This window comes from Agelaius phoeniceus, chromosome 1 (genome assembly GCF_051311805.1).
Source record: "Agelaius phoeniceus isolate bAgePho1 chromosome 1, bAgePho1.hap1, whole genome shotgun sequence".
NCBI lineage: Eukaryota > Metazoa > Chordata > Aves > Passeriformes > Icteridae > Agelaius > Agelaius phoeniceus.
Genome location: NC_135265.1, coordinates 63900233 through 63920287, shown reverse-complemented (window position 1 = coordinate 63920287; position 20055 = coordinate 63900233). Strand labels below are relative to the sequence as shown.

General features: G+C 38.3%; 1 protein-coding gene across 1 annotated transcript; it reads right to left on the bottom strand.

The window, feature by feature from the left end:
• Positions 1-1846: 1846 nt before the first annotated feature.
• On the bottom strand, positions 1847-19312 carry DEK (DEK proto-oncogene). Its single transcript, XM_054633828.2, has 11 exons — positions 19101-19312; positions 17272-17421; positions 15477-15578; positions 14865-14974; positions 12920-13014; positions 11363-11483; positions 10022-10204; positions 8086-8218; positions 5665-5813; positions 4331-4399; positions 1847-3385 (listed from the first exon to the last, which is right to left on the bottom strand). The coding sequence occupies exons 2-11, from the start codon at positions 17408-17410 to the stop codon at positions 3374-3376; spliced, it is 1113 nt and encodes a 370-aa protein (XP_054489803.1). The 5' UTR covers positions 17411-17421; positions 19101-19312; the 3' UTR covers positions 1847-3373.
• Between the last annotated feature and the right edge of the window lie 743 nt (positions 19313-20055).

Sequence of the window (20055 nt, the reverse complement as noted above, 5' to 3'; positions counted from 1 at the left end):
CCTGTCAGCACCTTTCTTCTGCAAGCCAAGAATAAACCTTTAGACCTGTAATTTCCAGCATCTTGGTTTAATAAATACTTCTGAGCCCAAAGGCAGGAGAAACATTTCTTTGCAGAAGGAAAACAAGACAGAGTATTGATTTTACTACATTTCTTACTGCAAGTTTTTAGACAGTATTCTGGTATCTTAGAGATTTTTCCATTCTTCTCCCTAAATAAAAACCACCAGAAGTAATTTCAGGGATGTTTTCATCTAGTCCAGTTTAAGCTACTCTATTATAGTCAACTTTCTCATTGGGAAACAAGGAAGATTAGATCTGCCCAAGTGGTCATGAGCCACCCTCTCTCTGAAACAGAAGAGCTAATAATAAACTTTACTTGAATCACTATGGTGACAGCCAGGGGCTTTATTTCTCCAGATTAAGTACTGGCCTCCAAAAAGGTTATTTTCAAGTACAGCTGAGCAGTGGCTGATATAAACTCAGACAATTCTTAGATCTTAGTTTGTCATGTGCCTTGTAACAGGATAACATAGAAAGACTACAGACCCTATAAACAGCCTGCTCAGGTCCAAGAAGGCTGTTAGTCTAGAGCTTTTGGAAAAAAAAATTGAATTTACAGCTGTGTCTTTGTAATTTCATATTGGTTAGGTATGCCTAACCACTATACTATGGGTTACCACATAACTCTAAATGCATGTAACCTCTTTTCACTCCAAATTACTCATCTCCTTCCCACCTAGTCCTCTCCATCTTCCTTCTCCTATGGGCCCCATACACTGTTGCCAAAAGTGCTCATAAGAACAGCTGTTTACACCTGCAAATCATTCAGATTAACTTGTGGTTTTGCTAGTCACCAACCAAAATACTGAATACCAAAAGTCTAACCAAAAAGAGGAACCAACACACTGGATTGTATGAATTATGCTGGAAGTCAATCAAATCAAGATGGTTAGGACTATTTTTCTCTAGAGTACAATGGTCAGGGCATTACCTTAAGCATCTGGAAGGCACATGCCTGAACAATTTATTCAGTTATTTTTCATCCAGTTAAGCCATTTCTACTTTTATGAGAGTCTGTGAACAGGATTGAGATCCTTGAACAGATGTGCTTCTAATCCAACAGCATCAAGATAAGCAGGATATTTTATTTACCTTTTAGTACTATCTTGAAGCCGTTCTCCCAGTTGCAGAAAGAACTGGAATCCTGTATCAGCTGCAGCCAGACTGGGATGGATCAGCAAGGAAACAGGCAGTCCTCTTTTCTGTTGAGGACTAACACTGAGTTGTTAAAAGATTTAAACAAAGCATTTGAAGAATGTCAAGTTCATTTCCATTCCGTCTTTGCAATTCCAAAGTGGCAACTATTGCATATATACAATAAATAGAAGTATGCTATCCTTTTCTAAGTTTTCATTAGAATTTAAATTATTAAAAAAATATTTATACTTTGGAGTTGTGAATTGTAAAAACACTTCCTGACCCATATAATTAAAACCGGCTAGTACATTTACATAAAAATCAAAAGGCAGTTCAAGTATTTGTATAACACCAACACTTAATACAAGTAAATTTCTGCTTTTAAGACTGACTTGGAAATTTTTGATGTTTTAAATTGCAAATTAAAAAGTGTTCTTTTTGCTGAGACAGTTAGAGACAAAAACCCACAAAAAAAATCAAAACAAAACACAAACCAACCTCACAGAAGATATAAAATTCTGGTGCAAGGACATACATTTCAGCAATAGTGTCTTCTCAAGTAGAAAAGTGAGATAAGAGAATATGAGATAAAGAGAACCAACCATGTTCCTGTATAGGTTTTTTTTTTACTATACATGTAAGCAAATGTTAGATTAAAACTGATTTATATTTTTGTGAAAGACATTTATTGAATACAAAAAATCCCCATTACATTCAGCCTTATTATAAATGATTACACGCAAAGAAATTCAAAAGTCTGTGTAAGATCAACAGTCTAACTGGCTGAACATTTTTGGAATTTAGATAATTTATGAACCCTTATTTCTCAACTGTACAATAATAAAATTCAAAAAAATACACTTTGTCTTTCCAGGAATACTAGTCAGAGGGATTCCGTGCTCACGGTGTGAATGGCAGCCCACACTCTGGCAGCTCTTAGTTTCATGTTTTTAAGTGTAGGACTTCCCATATTAGAAACAAGGTGTATGGAGAAAGCCTAAACAAAAACTTATGGACAGAGCTTGCTTTGATCCTAAAAGCTGCCAGCCACAGTTAAAGACTGCAGGCTTACAAGTACCATTGTTCATGCTGGGGCAATGAAGGTCAGGTTCAGAAAAGCTTTCCCATACAGAAGAGAGGTTAAACACATGTTCACATCAGTGCTGTCCGATTTGGAAGCCCTACTGTGGATTTCCAAAGCTATCAAGCCTCCAGCTGTATATCTTGGATACCCACTTGTTAGATGCTAGAAATTTTCCTATTGCCTTTGGAAGGATTTTATTTACTACATCCAAGACATTGAAACAATGTCTGTAGTCTCTGTATAAAGTTAAACTACAGGTATAAACCTACAGTTTAGTTTTTGTACAAGGTAAAATGAGACAAACATCATGAAACCTCAGCTCATTTTCATGAAACTTCTGCACACCACTTGTTATCACTGCCTCACTGCTGAACACTGACATTTCATGTCATAAATTCAAAGATATCAAGATTAAAAAACTGATTTGCACAAAAGAAATTTGAAATAACTTTATATACACAACAAAAAGCCTTTTGAAAGTACAAAAATAACATCTATCTGCCAATTAGTTACCATGCTGTGAGAGTTCTTTCAGTGCCTACACATGCAAGACTGTAATCCAGGTTCAGAATAATTCTGTATCTGTAGAATGTATCAGAATATAAAAGAGATTTATATGTGACTAACTCTTCTTATTTTCAGAATTAATATGTATTCAAAATATCTTTGTAACCAATACTGCAATATTCCAGTCTCTGCATGTATATGTGTAGATAAGCAGCTTTCATCTTAGTCAATTTTAAAATCTCCTGTACGCTGGTAATCCACGCTAAAAAGCTATGATGGCTCTAATGAATCTAGTTATACAATGCAATTCAAAATGTACAAAACTATAAAAAGGGAACATTTATTGCCATGCATGAAACTTTAAGTATGTTCAACTAAAAATTGCATCAAATGCAGTTCTGTTTAACAACAAAAAAAAAACCACACAAAGCAATTTACATTAACACTCTTAACATTAGATCAGCAGAATTAGATCTGACTAAAAATACAAGGGTAAGACACATTCCTTTTGCTGGTGCCTATCAGATCTTCAAATCCATGGAAACAAAAACCCAGGAATCTTCATTTCCCACAGTCAAATCAGATCATGAAATCAACTGAAAAGAGAAATGCATTAGTTGTCTTCCTTTTTTCAATGCAATCACATATAACGTCTCCTTTTGTATCAAATTATCATGAAAATACACTCTCCTCTTGCTATCGCAAAAAACCCAAAACCATCCCTAGAGCAGACAAATTGCCCTCTCATGCCTTTGCTGATAGTGACACAGGACACTATCATGCTTGTCTATGCACAAGACATAGACACAGCAATTCTAGATAGTTATGTATCAACATCTCTGAGTGAAGACACAAGAAAATGAAGTTACTTTATTAACTACACTAAGTGAACCTCACTTCTATGGTTCCATTTTTAGTTTCAGGGCAAGCAAAAGTAAGGAAATACAATTTTTCTTTACAAATTACAAAGCTCAGATTGGACAATAAACCCTCTATCATAAGTACAGTAGATAAGGCCTGATCTTCAGCACAGCAAACTCAAAGGCAACATCATCATAACTGTACCACCAGGATAGAGAAAAGCTATCTGTCCTTATTCTCTTTTGCCTTATCTGACAGGTCTGCTGAGCTTGTACAACCTTATGTGTTATCTACGAATACGTGGCCAGAGCCTGAATCAGAGTGCATCTTGTAGCCAAGGTTGTAATTTAAAGCAAATTCAGAGCTTTTGGAGTACAAGTCATTAAAAACTCTGATAACCTTAATTCTAGTTATGCTTACCAAAGAAATACATAAGAGTAGTAGTGGCATGCTAAGAAAATCTGAAGCAATTATTTTTTTAAAGAGGGAAACACAAGGACGATCCCCCTTCATCCATCTCTTCTACAGGCTGAACCAAAACATCAAAGGTTTAGGTGAGCACTGAACTTTCAATATTATACAAAAAGCTATTAAAACTGGTGTAAGAGGATGCCATACCAAGCTGAAGGAAAAAAACCCCACCCCAACCCAGAGTATTTTCTAAATGATAAAGTCTTTACCTCTTTGACTGTTTTTTTAATGAAGTCTTTTCTGTCAGATAAATCATAACTAGGATATTTTTCATACACCTAAAGAAAAGTAAAAACAAAAACATAAACCTCAAATTACTTTCATTCAATAGATGGTATGAGTAGAAGAGGCTTAATTGAAATTAGGGCAAAAACCTATGTTGGTACATCTAGTACCACAACTGCCAAAACGCCCTCTGTTAATTAGGGGAAGACACAAGCTTATTTTCCTTCTTTATTTTGACCACATAAATATTTAAATGCATGTATTCTTTTATGTTTGGTCACTGACTGAACTGGTACTGTAATGTTTCACATCAAATTGAAATGCCTAGCTTGCCATGTCACCCAAGTAAGAATTCTCCATTTTTTGTTTTAAATGCTCTCTTAAGTAGTCAGATAGCCCTGCATTAGTGTAGGAAGCCAAACAATTAATGAAAAATAAATAAGCCTTGGTATTTGATAATAAGTAAAACTGTGATCTTTTCAAGAGACTACGAGAAGAGTTAAAATATTTGAGTGCTATTGTACAATTACTCTTTGGTTAACAGAGTGGGAGAGGACCAAACAAACAAAAACCAGATGCCAACACTGACAAGCAATTCAGAGTATTTTATTTCAGCATGCCAAACTTCAGACTTCAAGAACGACTATACATATGAAAAAAAGTTACCTACAGTTTTCTCATAACTTCGGGTTTAGTTTTCTCAAGACAACATCTTGAAATTCCCAGGAAAACCAAATATGTGAGCTGACCAGAAAATATAAAGGTAACTGTTTGTGTTTTGGTCACTTCTCCCCACCCTTCCCTTTTCTGGCCATATGGTTCCCACCTGTTCTGACAACTAATGGATTTCTTGCTGAATTGATTCAACTCACTAACTCAGCTGAGAACTATTCTGATAGATGCTGATAAGAGACAGTTGAATGGACTTATAAAGAGAACTGTGAAGAAGGAGTGTGCAAGGTGAGCAGCAGAAATGTACAGAGCACAGGGGACAGCCCTCCCCTATGGACAGCAGCAAAACTGCTGCACTGTCTAAACATGTCGGATATTTGCACTGTCACACATGGCACTTGCTTTGGAGCTAATACTGCTACATCCCAGGTAGCTAAATTTAATATTTCCCTTTTAATGCTGATATCAGTGTTGCATATCTAAAAAAAAAAGATCTCATTGTTATAGCTATCAGCAAGTAAATAAACCAACGCAAAACTATTTAGTTTTGCAACAACAGTGTAGAAGCCTTCATTTCTGAAATGATGATCAAAGTCAGTTCACAAACAATGCGCTACCTATAAAGAGACTACAAAATTGTACTTACTTCCTTGCAGATTTGTTTCATTGTAACCTCCTCCAAATTTGCATTGGCCAACAAATTCTTGACAGTTTCCTTCAGTTCTTCATCTGTGGGTGGCTTCTTCAGTTTTTTAATCAAAGGTTCATCATCTGAACTATCCTCAGACTCGCTTTCTAAATAAGAAGAACAAATTGCATTGTAATAGGTTTTCAGTTTGTCTGTTTTCTTCCTTAAAAATAGAAGCCATCAGAACTTTCAACAAACATCCAATCCAGATGTTTTCCTTTAAAATAGACATCTTGCTAGACTATCCATTTAAAAACAAAGCTAATGCCATCAGTACTACATTTATTTATGAATCTGTGTAATTACTGATGAACCATCAGTTTACAAATCAACAAGAATTCTAAAAGGTATGGGACTAATTTCATGTATCAAACTAATGAAAAAGACTTATTACGACAATTCTATTTCAGGCATTATGGCCCTAAGAAAATAAAAAGTAATTATTTCCTTTAAAAAGGAGTTTATATTTCTTCTTTTCCCCTAGCAGTGTTGCACACTAGGCTCTTGTAATTTTGCAATGTAATTCTGCCAACTTAGTATCAGAAAGCACCATGAGAAGAGAACAAATAGGGAGAACTTCGTAAATGAAATTAAGGGAAGGGGCACAGGACACTAATACAATCTTTTCCAGCAGAAAATGAATTAGACTGAATGATTCCAACATCCACTCAGTTCCTCTACTGCCAACAAGACAAAATTCAGAGCAGCTGCCAAACAAACTAGATAATGACCTTACAGAATGACCTACTTAAACTGGAAACAGAAATGCAGGAGGAGTAAATAAGAAATTACAAATATATTACATAACTTACAGGATAAACACATATATAACATTTGTGTGTAAATATATATGCTGATGACAAAATAAGAGGTACACACAACACAGCCACATTTAGAAGTCAAACTGAAAATACACTGAGTTCAGCACAGGCCAGTTACTCTGCTGAGAAATAAGGCAATGAAAGAAATTGAGCACCCTTCTGTGTCCAAGAGCTCACCTGCACCTTTCAGCAAAGCACTGACAAGAAGGGTAATTAATATGACCTGATGCTTGTGCTGTAGCATGTATATGCCAACGGCAGCATTAAAGGAAGTACCTTTGCAGTATGGATATAAACTGCATCAGTAACTCAGACTACAACTGCGATGGACCTGGCTGCTATCGCAGAGTGTCAGAGAATTTAGGGTAGAAAAGGACCTCAGGAGATCCTCTGGTACCAAAGCTACTACTTGGAACAGGACCAGCATGGAGCTGGTTACTTGGGCACCTGTCAGGCTGATGTCCAAACATCTCCACCAATGAGGAGTCCACTGCTCCTCCAGGCCCCATTTCTGTGACCAACCACATGGTGAAGTTTCTCCCCTAACAAATAACTACAGGGTCTCTGATGGCAACTTGGGCCTGTTGCCTCCCATCCTCTCCCTGTGCACCTCCAAGCAGAGCCTGGCCCTGCCTTCCCCATACTCTCCCATTTGGCAGGTGCAGGCTGCTCTCCCTTCATCCATCTCTTCTGCAGGCTGAATGGGCCCAGCTCTCTGTGCCTTCCCTCCTCCACCCTGTGCTCCAGCCCCCTCACCATCTTGGTGCCCCTCCACTGGACTCGCTCCATGATGTCCATGCTTGCCTTGCTCCAGGGAGCCCACAGCTGGACACTGCTGCCAATGCCAGCTCGCAAGTGCAGAACAGGGTGCCAGTCCCTTCCCTGAGCCACCAGCCCCATGCTTGCTGCAAGAGCCCTGAGTGCTGTCAGTGCTCCTTATCAGGCGTGCCCATTGCTGAATGGCCTCCATGAGCTGTCTGCAAGAACCATCTGCCCCTGGCCAGGCCCTTTTCAGCAAATCTGCTTGGCAAGACAACCCTGTCCCTACCCTCACTACTGCAATCTTTACTAGAAACTCAGTGTCTGTATACCCTTTATGCACATCCTGAGATATGAGAAAATCAAATGCCACAGGATGCGTGGAGAAAACAATTTCTATGTTAACAAAAAACTTGTATCAAGCTGCTGAACCAAAGATACACACATGGGATACACACCACTGGATCAATTACAAGACTCGCATAAAGACAATACAGAGGCCCAAACAGAACTTTACCAATGATTCTTCCAACAAAATAGAGAACTTGGCTGATACTTTCAGTTTGTATGCAAATAAAAACCATACACATGCTCAGCAGCATGACAGCAGGAAATGCATGAAATACATCCAAACCAACAGCTTTTTAAATTATTGTTTCAAGGAAAGAAACATCAAGTAGAAAACCAACAATATACCAAATTCCATTTTCTTTCACACTAAGGTGCAAAAGCTTGCTTTCTAATAAGCATGCCAGTTAAGCTACAGAGCAATGTATGATGAAAGATTTAAAGCATTTACCTTTTCTAGAACTGTTCTGGTTTTTCTTAGTAGTGCTGCTGTCTGCCTTCTTGACATTTGCACCCTTCACAGCTTTCTTGGTTTTAGAAGTCGTCTTTTTAGATTTTTCTCTTTTAGATGCTTTTCTTGGGGGCTACAAAAAAAAAAATCAGAAAATTAAAGTAATGTGTATTACTTCAACAATTCATATCTCTTTTCCAGAAAGGAAAATTTTCCACTCCAAGGACAATTAACTCCAGCCACTCCATGCCGAAGTTTCCAACAGAGCTGGTGCAGCAAAACACTGCCTACATCCTTCTAACTCTAGTATATCAAAAGCTGTCATAAACCTAACTCTTTTTAAAATTCTGCTATCTTAAAGCTGTACAAATAGGTATCTTCCATTTCATCAAGTCCTATTTTCAAACTAATTTGACAAAGCAGTGCTTTTGAAATAATTATGTTTTTATTCCATACACCTAAACTTCACTTTCTGAAGACTTCAGTCCACTCAGCCATTGCAGACATGCCTAACTCCCACCTTTTGAAAGAAGGCAAAGATGACCCAGTTAGATCAATGGAGTTCACTGTTAGGCCTTTTTGTTAGTTAGAATTTTGTTTGTTTGGAGGGTTTTAGATTTTTGGGGTTTTTTAAAAAATAACTGAGTTCTTGGAAATATGACCACAACTGCCTCTGAAAAAGATATTCCTCTCCTCACAGTAGAAACCCTGTTTTCCTGAAGAAATTAAAACATATGTCAACTTTTAATATTTCAGCCCTCTTTCAATTCTGCTGTTTATAAGTAAAGAAAAAAGTACAGTAAGAATTAAGGTTGCTCCATGGAGGCACAGGAAATTCTTTGAACATTTCCTTTTAACATTAAACCCAACACCTATCAAAATGACCCCAACAAAACAAACTGTTAAGTTACATTAACTGCCTCTCAACAAAAGATTGCTACTATTTCCAATAGCTCAGGCTATTAACCTAACAGCCTGTCACACTTCCATTTCAACAGAGAATGTAACCCAAGTGAACAGTGGCCATATATGACAGCCAAGGGTTCCATAGCTTCCATAAAGAACTTTCTTGGACACCAGCAGTTTGACCAATTGCACTTTGTTGCAGGGGTCTGATAAGGCATAATGGTTTTAAACTGAAGGAGTGTTGATTTAGAGGAGAAATAAGGAAGAATTCCTTTTGCAATGAGGTGGTGAAACACTTAAACTGGTTGCCCAGAGAGGCTGTGAATGCCCATCCTTGGAAACATCCCAGGCCAGGTTGAATGAGGCAACCTGATCCAGCTGGTGTCTCTGCTCAATGCAGGACTAGATGACCTTTAAAAGGTTTCTTCCAACCCAAACTATTCCATGATTTGAAGCTTCTCATCTAGTATGCAGAAAGTTAAAAAAACCCCACAAAATACAATGAGATTAAGACACTTCAGAGATTGCAGGGATCTTTCTAAGGCTGCCTACTATGTTGTCTACTTTAAGACACAAAACCTGAAGAGAGAGTTTAAGATACAAAATCCAGGAGGAATATGGAAACAAGATCCCAAACCAATGTAGTCAGGTAGGTCAGTGACTCCTACTGAACTCAAAGTTAATTCCTAGGTATCAAATCAAACACTGCATTATGAAATTATAATAAAATCATCACAAGATGATATAAGAAATGCAATCAATTAATTAGCAATCCTGGCTGCCCCAAAATGACACATAGGAAATGGTTTTATAAGGTGCATACATACACACAAGAACCAGAACTTTTGCCTTTTATCTAAATGATTCTCTAAATTCAACACACTCAGAATTTAAGAAAACCTCTTCTAAATTGCAGATGTGTTCCCTTTACTTTCAGTTAAATATCACTTGCTCCCCAACTCTGTGTTCCAAGAGTTACCAATTCATAGCAATGACATAATGTTGAAAAACAAACAAAACAACTCATTACCTCATCTTCACTTTCTTTTTCTTCTGAAGACTCATCCTTTTCCTTTTTTTCATCTTCTTCACTACTGGATTCATCTGACAAGATCTCTGGGTACTTGGTACGTTTCGCTTTTCTTGTTGTTCCAGAGCTAGTGCGCTCTTTTTTGCCACCTTTGCTTTGTGGTTTTTTGGACTTTGGCAATGGCTGAGAGACAACAGATGTGTGTAATCCAAGTAAGAATACAAAAGTGAATTTTAAAAAGATAAATACTTTCCAATCACATCAAAGAATAGTAAACAAATATGGAGATGTCTTAAATGTACATAAAATAGTCCTGGGTTGTGTTAAGTCATAATATTTTGCAGCAAGCAAATATTCACTATTGAGACAGACTTGAGCAAAATGAAATTTCAGTTCTAAGCTAAGTGCACCCCTTCCCTAAGCAAACAAATCTTCAATGACTGGGCGTTAGAGAGGGAAGCAAGAAAAGTTACTTCTAGATTGTTCTTTTACCTACCAATCCATAAAACAAGCCTTTTCTTTTGGTAACAAGTCAGCTGACAACTCAGAAGACTTAAAGGCAAGAATTTTGTCACATCTAATGCAAACCTGCATTTTGCTGCAACTCTGTGACTCTAAAGCAGCTTGCTGAGCCCTTATTCACATCACCTCCCAGTGTTTGCTGGGAATAGATTTAGTTTCCTGAGCAACAGCGCAACTATTTTAGTATTACTTTTAGTTTAAAAACTGAAAGTCCAAGAAGATTAACAACAGAGTTTAGCAGTCTTGGCAGTGACACTCTGAGTCTAGTGCACTGGTTTTGTACCCTGCAACAAATTCCATTTGGTGATGTCCAAATGTGATAACATACATTTGCTAAATACAGCAAACACAGGTAACATCTGAAGCTTCATTTTCCTGTCCTTTCATGTATCTATTCTCCTCCACCCACAAAGCAGAGGCTAATTGGTATTTGGGAATGGATATCCTAATTAGCTCCATGTGTTGAACTCACACTCTGTGCATTATCAGTGTGTAATGGGTACACCCATATGTAAACAGAATTCCTATTTAAGCCCTCACCCCATTATGGATGCTTGCAGTGTTGAACTCACACTCTGTGCATTATCAGTGTGTAATGGGTACACCCATATGTAAACGGAATTCCTATTTAAGCCCTCAGCCCATTATGGATGCTTGCAGTAGTAGAACTACTCTCTTTCAACAAGTCATTCCTCCTTCAGTAAGTTAGAACAGAAATTGTATTATCACTAGAAACAAGCAAACAATGAGCAATAGAGAACAGATACATTTTCTATCAGAACAGAGCTATAAAAGCAAGCATAACAACCTCTATCTCACCTTGCCCGAAGATTTTGGATGCATAAGGAAGTTTAATATTCTGGTTACGAGCTCACTATTGACTCCTGATCTTTCCAAGTCAAGAACTTCACAGATACTTTTCAACATTGCATTTCTAAATCTGTAGGAAAAAAAAAAAAAAAGATTCAGTATCACATACTAAACAATCAACATCTGACTGCTAGAAGCTGCTGTCTGGTTTGTGTTGGCCACCTGACAATATATATACACAGTCAACTACACTTCCAGTCTTATCTATGGTCAAGCAAAGAATCACCACTATATTACATAAAGCAAAATAAAACAGAATTCCCAAATCTTTATGTTTGTATAACAGGATATTTAAAGAAATTAAGGAATCACAGTAAAAAAGTATTACATTCTTTATGATCTATAGCCTGAATAGTAAAGTTCTGCAAAGTAGATATTGACTTTTGTTCATCTTGTTCAATGCTGTTCAAATATGACATGCAAGTGTAAAGACTGGGCAGAAATCAACCACAGAGGCAAAACAAATTAAGAAACTGATCAACAGTTTGTGTTCTACACAGCTACAAATAGCAGCAGAAGCTATCACAGTAGGCAAGCACACAGGACTCTGCACTTTCATATGCAACCCAAAGCAACCAGGTTTCAGAATATTTGCTGCTAGCAGTTGTTTCATATGGAAAATAAGAAAAAAATTGTGCAAAATTACTTTATTTTGCAGCATTTTTTTTTTGATAAGGAGAATTAGCCAATTAAACCTTTGGGAAATGGTCAAAACTCCCATCAGGAGATAAACTCTATCTTGTAGATTCCCACATATTTGACAAACCATAGTCCTGAAAAACTGCATTTCTGAGGAAGAAAAATTTAAAAATTCCAAAATCTGGAAGCCTTTCCACTATCAGAAAACAGGCACTAAAAAAACTCATAAGTGTTAGAATATATTGTGTAGATGTTACTAGTTCTTTCATTTGTTACAACTAGCTACACAAATATGCAAGGGCATTTTAAACCCTTTCAGGGCAGCCAAAACTAAGTTGCAGCAGCTTCTCCTGTTAATGGAAAAGCAACTTATGAAGGGAGCCAGGAAAAAAAAAAGTTTCTGAGACTAGTTGCTATGGCAATTCTAGTATATTTCATATATAATAAGCAGAAATGGCTTTGATTCTGAAGGAGGAAGATTTTGAGGCAGAGAAGGATGCAGGTTTGCATCATGAATAAAGTACAATATGTTCACAACACTATGCTTGCCCCAGGGAAATAATGCCTTCCTCTCACTTGGCAGAAGAATCTAATAATTAGTATGCAATAGTTAAAGTTAGGAATGTAGGAATTGTGAATAAAATGTTCACAATATAACTTTTAATACATTTTAAGCTGTCTTAAGAGACCAGTTTGTGTGATTAAAATGAACTTAGAAAAAAAATTGTAGAGCTCTACTAAACAGCCACCGGGCTTATAGTTCAACTTTAATCTCAAGTAAAATTGTAGAAGAAAGAAAGGAAAAAAATAGAGTGCAAAACATGAGTCAAGCTATGTTAACTATCAAGAGTTACTTTTTTTCATTACTTTTTTAACATTTCTTCCTTCTTTTTATATTGGTCACTTCCTTTTTCAAAGGGAAACCCACTGAACTGACCCACATTCTTCTTTAGGGATGCAACCTAGAACAGAGCACACAGATTACTTTTCATTGCAAGCAGTTTAAAAGATTTCATCAAATTACATTTGCTAACCTCTCATACAAGAAATGTCCTAACATTTTGTTCTCTGTTGACACAGCTACACCTTTTAAGTTATAACCTACATGGATTATGCCTTTACTCATCTCATGACAGACAAACTACAACAATTAAGTTCAACTTCTTGTGACCGTGGTACTTTTAATAACTTAGCAGACAAAGTCACCTGCCATTTCAAGCTCATTTAAAATGTACTGCATGATGACTTACAGGTTTGCAAAACTACAACATTATGAAGCTTGTTACATGCTTTGTATCACATAATTTGTTACAAAATAGGGAATTTTATTTTTTATTCTACAATATGCTGAAGTAGATTTACTTTACTAGCTATTCTGAAGTCTTACATAGGACCATGACTGTATTTTTGAACCTCTTATTAGTAGGACCAATTTTTGCATTTATGTACCACCCAATCTACAACTTCTACCATTACACCTGATGTCTGATCTGGGTTGAACTTTCATTGCAACAACCCTTATAATGGGAAAATTGCTCCCATCAAGATCAGAAGTGTATTTAAGTTTTGTTTTCACTTCATCTCCTTTTGCAAGAAAAACCCCAAAGTTGTTAAAAAGCAACCCCAGATCTCTCTATCTATGAGATCTTTATAACACTATCAAGAATAATTTCAACTAGCTTTCAATAGTTTTAAAAATTTTGTTTCTGCTGTTACTCTATTAGTTTATAATTTTACCAAAGCTGAGCTCCTTTTCCAAAGAGCTTTGTTCAGCACCTTAAGAAAATTTGCAGGTGATACTAGTACATTTTAATCAAAGTGTTAATTACAATTAAAAGCACACACAAATAAATATGTGCATATGAAACAAGATCTGACCTTCACTATATTAAACAGCATTCTGAGTTCCCCAAAACTCTGATTAAATATAGTTTTGACTGAAACCATACTGATATATTCTTTTTTTGAATACTCGTGGCAACAGATCATTATTTGCCATTTAAACAAACATTGCATTGGAAGCAGTGGTCTGAGAATTAGAGCTAGCACACCAACTGTACTAGTAATATTCAAGTTATGGTTTCTGCGCTAGGTGTTAAAGTCTCCAAAATACACAAAGGTATTTTTAAAAGTTCCAATAGTTATAGTAAACATATAGAAATAGTACATGTAAATCCGCCTCAATTTCACATTTTGCCTCCATTAGCAAGGAAAACGGGTCATAATTTCTCTGAAATTATAGGCACAATCAGTGATACATAAACCACTCCAAGAAAGACTTGCCTTTATATTTTAAATGTCATCCTTAAATACAAAATGGACAATATAATATTGTAATTATCTTAGGAAAACTGTTATATATAAAATCCTAATAGTGATTTTTATCACCTTTAGCTTTCTACTGCTTAGTACAAACAAAGAGAAAAATAGTAGAAAAGCAGCAATGTATTAATACATAGAGTATTTTGAGTGTTATCTGCATGTCAGCAGCTTTTAGCATGTGAACCATAAATTATTTCCAACTCATCCTTGTAAGGTAATCCACTATTCCCCCATTAAAAAAAAAATCAAATCTACATTCAGGAGACTTTTGATTTAGTATACCCTGCCACAGGATTTTTATAGGAAGAGATTTTATAGGAGTTAAAAGGAGGAGACTTACTTAACTGGTCCTGCAAATACCCATTTTCTAAATAGCTTGTAATAAATAACACTTAAGAAATAGATCAATATGTGCAAGTGCAAAAAACTGCACTAGAAACATTTTCACTATACGTGAGAACTAATGGATATACAATATTGAAATTCTTACAGTGCCTGGCCTGTTGTAGAGGAGTTTGTGCAGGTTCCTAAGTTCATCTGTCTTCTTTTTACTCAGAAAGAACTGTATCCTCTCAATTTCACAGAGTTTTTGTCCTTTACCTGAAAACAATTAAAATAATTTATGCTATTTCATCACATTCGTATTTACCTATATGTTTATAACTTAAAGTTTCTACTTTTTTTTTTTAGCAAAGAAGTTACTTAAAACCAGCATTAGACATTATAATAGGTCAACTATTAAGCAGGCCTTTTCCTATCAGTTCAGCATCCTGACAGGCTCTTTACCTGCCTTACTTGATACTACTTAGATCAGGGTACAAGAATTTGGCATTTCTTTATATTCTGGCTATTCTTGCCTTTGTTAGTAGTGGTGAGGTACCAAAGGTCCTATTCCAAGTAAGCTCAAATATCATGTAACTTTTACAGTTTAAACTGATGCTACAGAATAGAAGAGTATTTTCATATAGTAGCCTTATTGTTTTAAGAAGGATCATGACTTGTAAACTAGGTCTCACCTACAACAAATTAGTAATTTCATCTTTTTAGAGTTTTCATTATCATTGCTAACGCTCACAATTTGTACGTGAGAAGTCAAGCTTACCCGGTGTAATTGTAAAAGGTTCCTTCTGCAGTGAGGACACTTGCATGGTCAGTCGGTCAACCTTCTTCTTCTCCCTTTTTCCTTCAACAATGAGACTCTTCTCTGCAAAAGAAAGCTTCCTTAAACACAATATTCTTCATTGCAGATCTGACTGAAGTGACAGGCAACACAACAATGATTCTTTGAAATAGCAAATCAAAACCAGATGATGATATTAGCAGGTACCATGACACTTTCAGACCTTTGGCTAATAAGCCAATGTGATTCTACGGAGCTGCACATACATAACTAGAAGCCTCTCTAGTTCTTCACCACAATCTTCACCACAAGGTAACCTTGAAGACAAGACTAAAGGTAACTTTACATTACCTTTAGACATTTCTAAAGGTAACTTTGGCATGACAGAGACTGCAGGACTAGGTGTTTTCAGAAACCCATCTTTCTCTCCTTTCACTGCCTTTTTCAAGTACAAAACTGACCCTGTTTACACATTCTCCTTGGATGCTGCAGTCAGTACACACACAGCTCCACACAAAGCACTCTGAAGAAGAATAGTACTACCAGATGGGCAAAAGCAGAGTCAAGGATGCCTGCATACAGATTTGTTTCCCACTACCGGACTGGAGTAACCACACATTTCAGCAGGAGAGGCAGAAGCACAAGTGCAGTGGGACTGTACTACCCATCCCAGGGAACACAGGGAAGCACTCTGCAGGGCACAATAACAAGTGTCACAAATACAACAAGAGTATTATTCCCAGTAATTCTGGTAGTGCTTACTAATGAATACATTTGGATTGTTTTACGTACACCCTGCATCACATCAGTCATTTAATACCACTCTGAAGAAAAAGCTAAAGCTACATTTAAACATCTCATACTAAAACAGTTGACCTCAAATAACACTATCCTTAGAGCTAAACAGATGGGCTGTCCTGGCTTTAACATCTAAAAGTAGCTTCATAACCTGTATGAACATAATCAAAACCAGAGCAAAAAGATTTTTTTCTGAAAATCCAATGCTAATTACTCCGCTGTTTTCCAAACCTGTTTTCTTTCTACTACCTTTCCTAAAGACAAACTGCATCTCTTTCAAGGATCCAAGAGCATCAGTGACTTGGTTTTCACTGTGCCACATTACAGCTCTATTTCCATAAATGCTTTCCTTTTGAAAACAGATGCCTGGAGAGTTCACAATAGAAATTAACATTCTTGCATAGTAGTTCCTTCATCTTGTTTTGTTCTCCTTGACTACCTTCAATTACATGCCACAACAAAAAACTTGCCTTGCTTGCTCAACCTTTCATATTGCCACAATTTTTTATTACCAAAATTAGTCTAAAGGAATTTCCGCTGACCCAATATAATTACATTTGGATACCCAGAAAATTAATTCACTGTAGTTAAGCAAAGACATTTGTGTTGTTTTCAAAACTACTGCACACTTACAAGTTTCTCTTTTGCAAACACAGATCTCTTCAGAGTGTTAATGGCAAAAAAATAATCTGATAAGGGACACTACCTACTGTAAAAATTGAAAAATTTACACATCAACAAAAAATCCCTAGTACAGAAGTCCAGGATACTGGCAATTCCTTAAATCTTTTCTGAGAGAAATCAGCACCACTGTTTTTAGCACTGCCTGCTATAGACTACTGGGAAGCTATGATGACACATGAGACAGATGCACCATGGAATCTTCTCAATGACAGTACAATTAGCCAGAATTGCAGGAGACTGCATTCAATAGCTTGGCATTCATTAAAGAACAACTTATTAAATGGAAAAAAAGTACCCTTTTCTTCTTCTTCTTCCTCCTCTTCCTCTTCTTCATCTTCATCACTTTCCTCGGCTTTGTTTTCAGTTTCAGGTTGTTTCTCGTCTATTTTTTCTGACGACATTGTATCTTCTTTTGATGAATCAACAGAAGACATGGTATATGCTTCTGTAGAAAGAGTCAGGGGAAACCATCATCAATCGAACAACATCCGTAAGAAACACAGGAATCTTGCTTTCAAAAATGATCTCCTTGTGCAGCAGAAGCAGTGTGCTGGTACTGTGATTGTTCACATTCTCTAATCACTAAGGTGTTTGGCATACACACAATACACACAACTTTGCAGAACAAGTTACCATCCATTCTGCAATTAGTCTGGTTAAGAACACTCTAAAAGGTTATAAATACTATTCACACACAAGTCTTCAAGCTGCTTTTGTGAAGCATTCGGAAACACCCACTCAAAGCAGCTGATACTGTTATCTATTAAAAACTGCAGTCTTTTAAGATATCACCATTTTACTGCACCCTCCTATAAACTTAATACTTATTCTTGATCATGGTTAACTATGCATACAAGTTTCCTAGTAACTTAAACAAGTTACTTATTTAGATGGGAAATGGGAACAGAAACATTAAAAAAAAATAACTTGCAAGCAATTCAGGAAAGAATTAATACTGCTTTCATAACCCAGACAGCTGCTGCATCTTTAGGCATAAAAATACTTCCTGGTTTTAATTTACAGATCTACAGCAAAAAAGAATAAATGCTTCATACTTCACACATTTAAGAGTCTTTTCTTAACACCTGAAGTAGCCTATATGCAAACTTTAAAACATCTCCGTTATACATGTACCATTTCAGGCTGTTACCTACTAACAGAAAACATCTATCCAATAGAGCAAGATAACCATATGTTTCCTTTTTTTAAATTCTAGCTTTCAAAAATTTTCACCGTTTAGATCTGGAACAGAATTTCACAAAATTAACCATTTTCTTTTTGCAATACTAGAGCCAGTATTATCTGCAAGAGATTAGGTGCAGTAAGTAACATTTAAATCTGCTGCTTATGTGCAGCATTAGTAGGTACCAGAAATCAGTCGTGTTCCAAATGACAGAAAACATGAGTTAATATTTATTACCCATAGTAGGGGAAAAGTTAAATTTCCTGGCTTAATCATCAGGGAAAAATATATCCTTCAGGGTACTACTACCAGTATTTCATTTGTAGTAAATAATCTGTCACTTCAGTAATCTGGCATTTTCATTTTACTTGAAGGCATGAGTAAAAGCAAGAGAAGCACTACAAGCTGTCTTTCCTTCCCCTTTCAATGGGAACTGAAAGGGGAAAGTTAAGAGACTTCTTAGCTTTCCACCACCTGGGTTCGGGACGACGTTTTGCTTAGGGAAAAAGGGTTCTGGGATCCACCTTTATCGGGAGAGGGTCTCCCGCTCTCGGCTGGGGCTTTTCACATGAGGACTTTACACCTATACCCCCTTCCCGATTTGTAAGCTGGATGTCGGGGCAAACGGGACGGCGATGCGCAGCGCCCGGTGGCGCCGGCCGCCAAGGCGCCACCGCCTCCCTGCTGCAGCCAGGCTCAGGAGCGCCCGGCCCGCTCCCGCCGCAGGACACGGCGGGACCCAGCAAACACCCCGGGCCGGGGCGGAGGCAGTCCCGGTGACAAGCGCTCCGCACACGGCGTGTCCGTGGGGCGGGACGGGAGCCCGGCGGCGCGGCGGCCGCGTTTCATTTCTCCTCGTCGCAGTCCGTCCCCGCTCGGCCCGGGCGCGGCGAGGCGGGACCGCTCTCGGGCGCCGTTACGGCCATGGCGGCAGGACCCACCTCAGCACGAGTCCCGGCTCCCTCCTCAGGCGCGGCGGCAGCAGCTGAAGGCGGCAGTTACCGCTGGACGAGGCGGGTCTGGGCGCAGCGACACACACACGCCCCACCGCGGCGCAGCGCTACGGCCAGCAGCCACTCTTGCCCTTTCCCTCTCCTTCTCCCTCTTCCCTCCCTCCCGGAATCAACAAGGTTTTCAAAATGGCGGGTTCTCAGGCGGCGAGGAGGAAGCGGGAAGGCGGCGGCCAATCAGCGCCCGCGTTCCCGCCGGCGCGGGGAGGGCAGGGGAGGGTGCGCGTCACGCCCGCCCGCCCTCGGTGACGTCAGGCCGCGCGCGGCGGCGGGCGCGCGCTCCCGCTGAGGGGCGGGGGGGTGTGAGCGGTGCGTCGGTGCGTTATCCCTTTTAAAAGCGGCACCGTCTGTAGTTGTAGCGGCTTAAAAAAAAAAACAAACCCACAAACCCCAAAAACTTTAAAATAAGGAATCCGTACCTCTTATCCTGCCTAAATTGGGCAGTGATTAATATACGCTCCCTAGACTTTCCTTTTATACACAGTAGCGTTTCCCAATACCTCTGGCTCAGGTTGCCCAGAGAAGCTGTGGGTGCCCCATCCCTGGAAGCGTTCAAGGCCAGGTTGGATGGGGCTCTCAGCAACATGGGCTAGTGGAAGATGTCCCTGCCCGCATCAGGTTGGGACTAGATGATCTCTAAGGTCCCTTCCAACCCAATCCGTTCTAGGTTCTTAAGTATTTAGTAGTATTTGTGTTACACATGTATCCTACTTTTACTACCAGTTCTACGTGACTATGCGTCTCGCGCGCCTACGATGAACAATTCCCAGGAGCGTGGCATTCTTCCCGCTTCCTCCGTATTACTCCAGCGCGGCTCCTCCCCGCGGGGGCTGGTGCAAAGCGCCCGCTCCTTGCCACGATTCCGGGGGATCCCTTCCCTGCGCGC